Here is a 610-nt window from a genome sequence, read left to right on the forward strand (position 1 = left end):
AAAGCACATCCCTTCACCTCTTCTGTTTTTTTTTTTAACCCCCCCCCCTTTTCTCCACCAAGGTTGAAAAAAATGATGAGGACCAAAAGATCGAACAAGATGGCATCAAACCAGAAGATAAAGCTCATAAGGCCGCGACCAAAATTCAGGCTAGCTTCCGTGGACACATAACAAGGAAAAAGCTCAAAGGAGAGAAGAAGGGTGATGCCCAAGCCGCTGAGGCGGAAGCGAATGAGAAGGATGAAGCCCACGCGGCCGATGGCGTGGAGAAGAAGGAGGGAGAAGGCCCCACTCCCACTGACGCGGCCCCTGCCTCGGGCCCCAAGCCTGAGGAAACAGGCAAGGCAGGCGAAACTCCTTCCGAGGAGAAGAAGGGGGAGGGAGCCCCTGATGCTGCCGCAGAGCAGGCAGCCCCCCAGGCTCCTGCCCCCTCAGAGGAGAAGGCCGGCTCTGCTGAGACAGAAAGTGCCACTAAAGCTTCCACTGACAACTCGCCGTCCTCCAAGGCCGAAGACGCCCCAGCCAAGGAGGAGCCTAAACCAGCCGATGTGCCTGCTGCTGTCACTGCTGCTGCCGCCACCCCCCCTGCTGCAGAGGACGCTGCTGCCAA

At 58.0% G+C, this 610-nt stretch overlaps 1 protein-coding gene across 1 annotated transcript; it reads left to right on the top strand.

Moving 5' to 3' along the window:
- Positions 1-62: 62 nt before the first annotated feature.
- Positions 63-605, top strand: LOC117799129 (neuromodulin-like; the record flags this gene model as incomplete). Its single annotated transcript, XM_034651582.1, has 1 exon — positions 63-605. A coding segment is annotated over one exon (543 nt), but the record flags the coding sequence as incomplete, so codon positions are not given.
- Between the last annotated feature and the right edge of the window lie 5 nt (positions 606-610).

The sequence above is a fragment of the Ailuropoda melanoleuca genome, unplaced genomic scaffold (genome assembly GCF_002007445.2).
Source record: "Ailuropoda melanoleuca isolate Jingjing unplaced genomic scaffold, ASM200744v2 unplaced-scaffold43427, whole genome shotgun sequence".
In the NCBI taxonomy this organism is placed as follows: domain Eukaryota; kingdom Metazoa; phylum Chordata; class Mammalia; order Carnivora; family Ursidae; genus Ailuropoda; species Ailuropoda melanoleuca.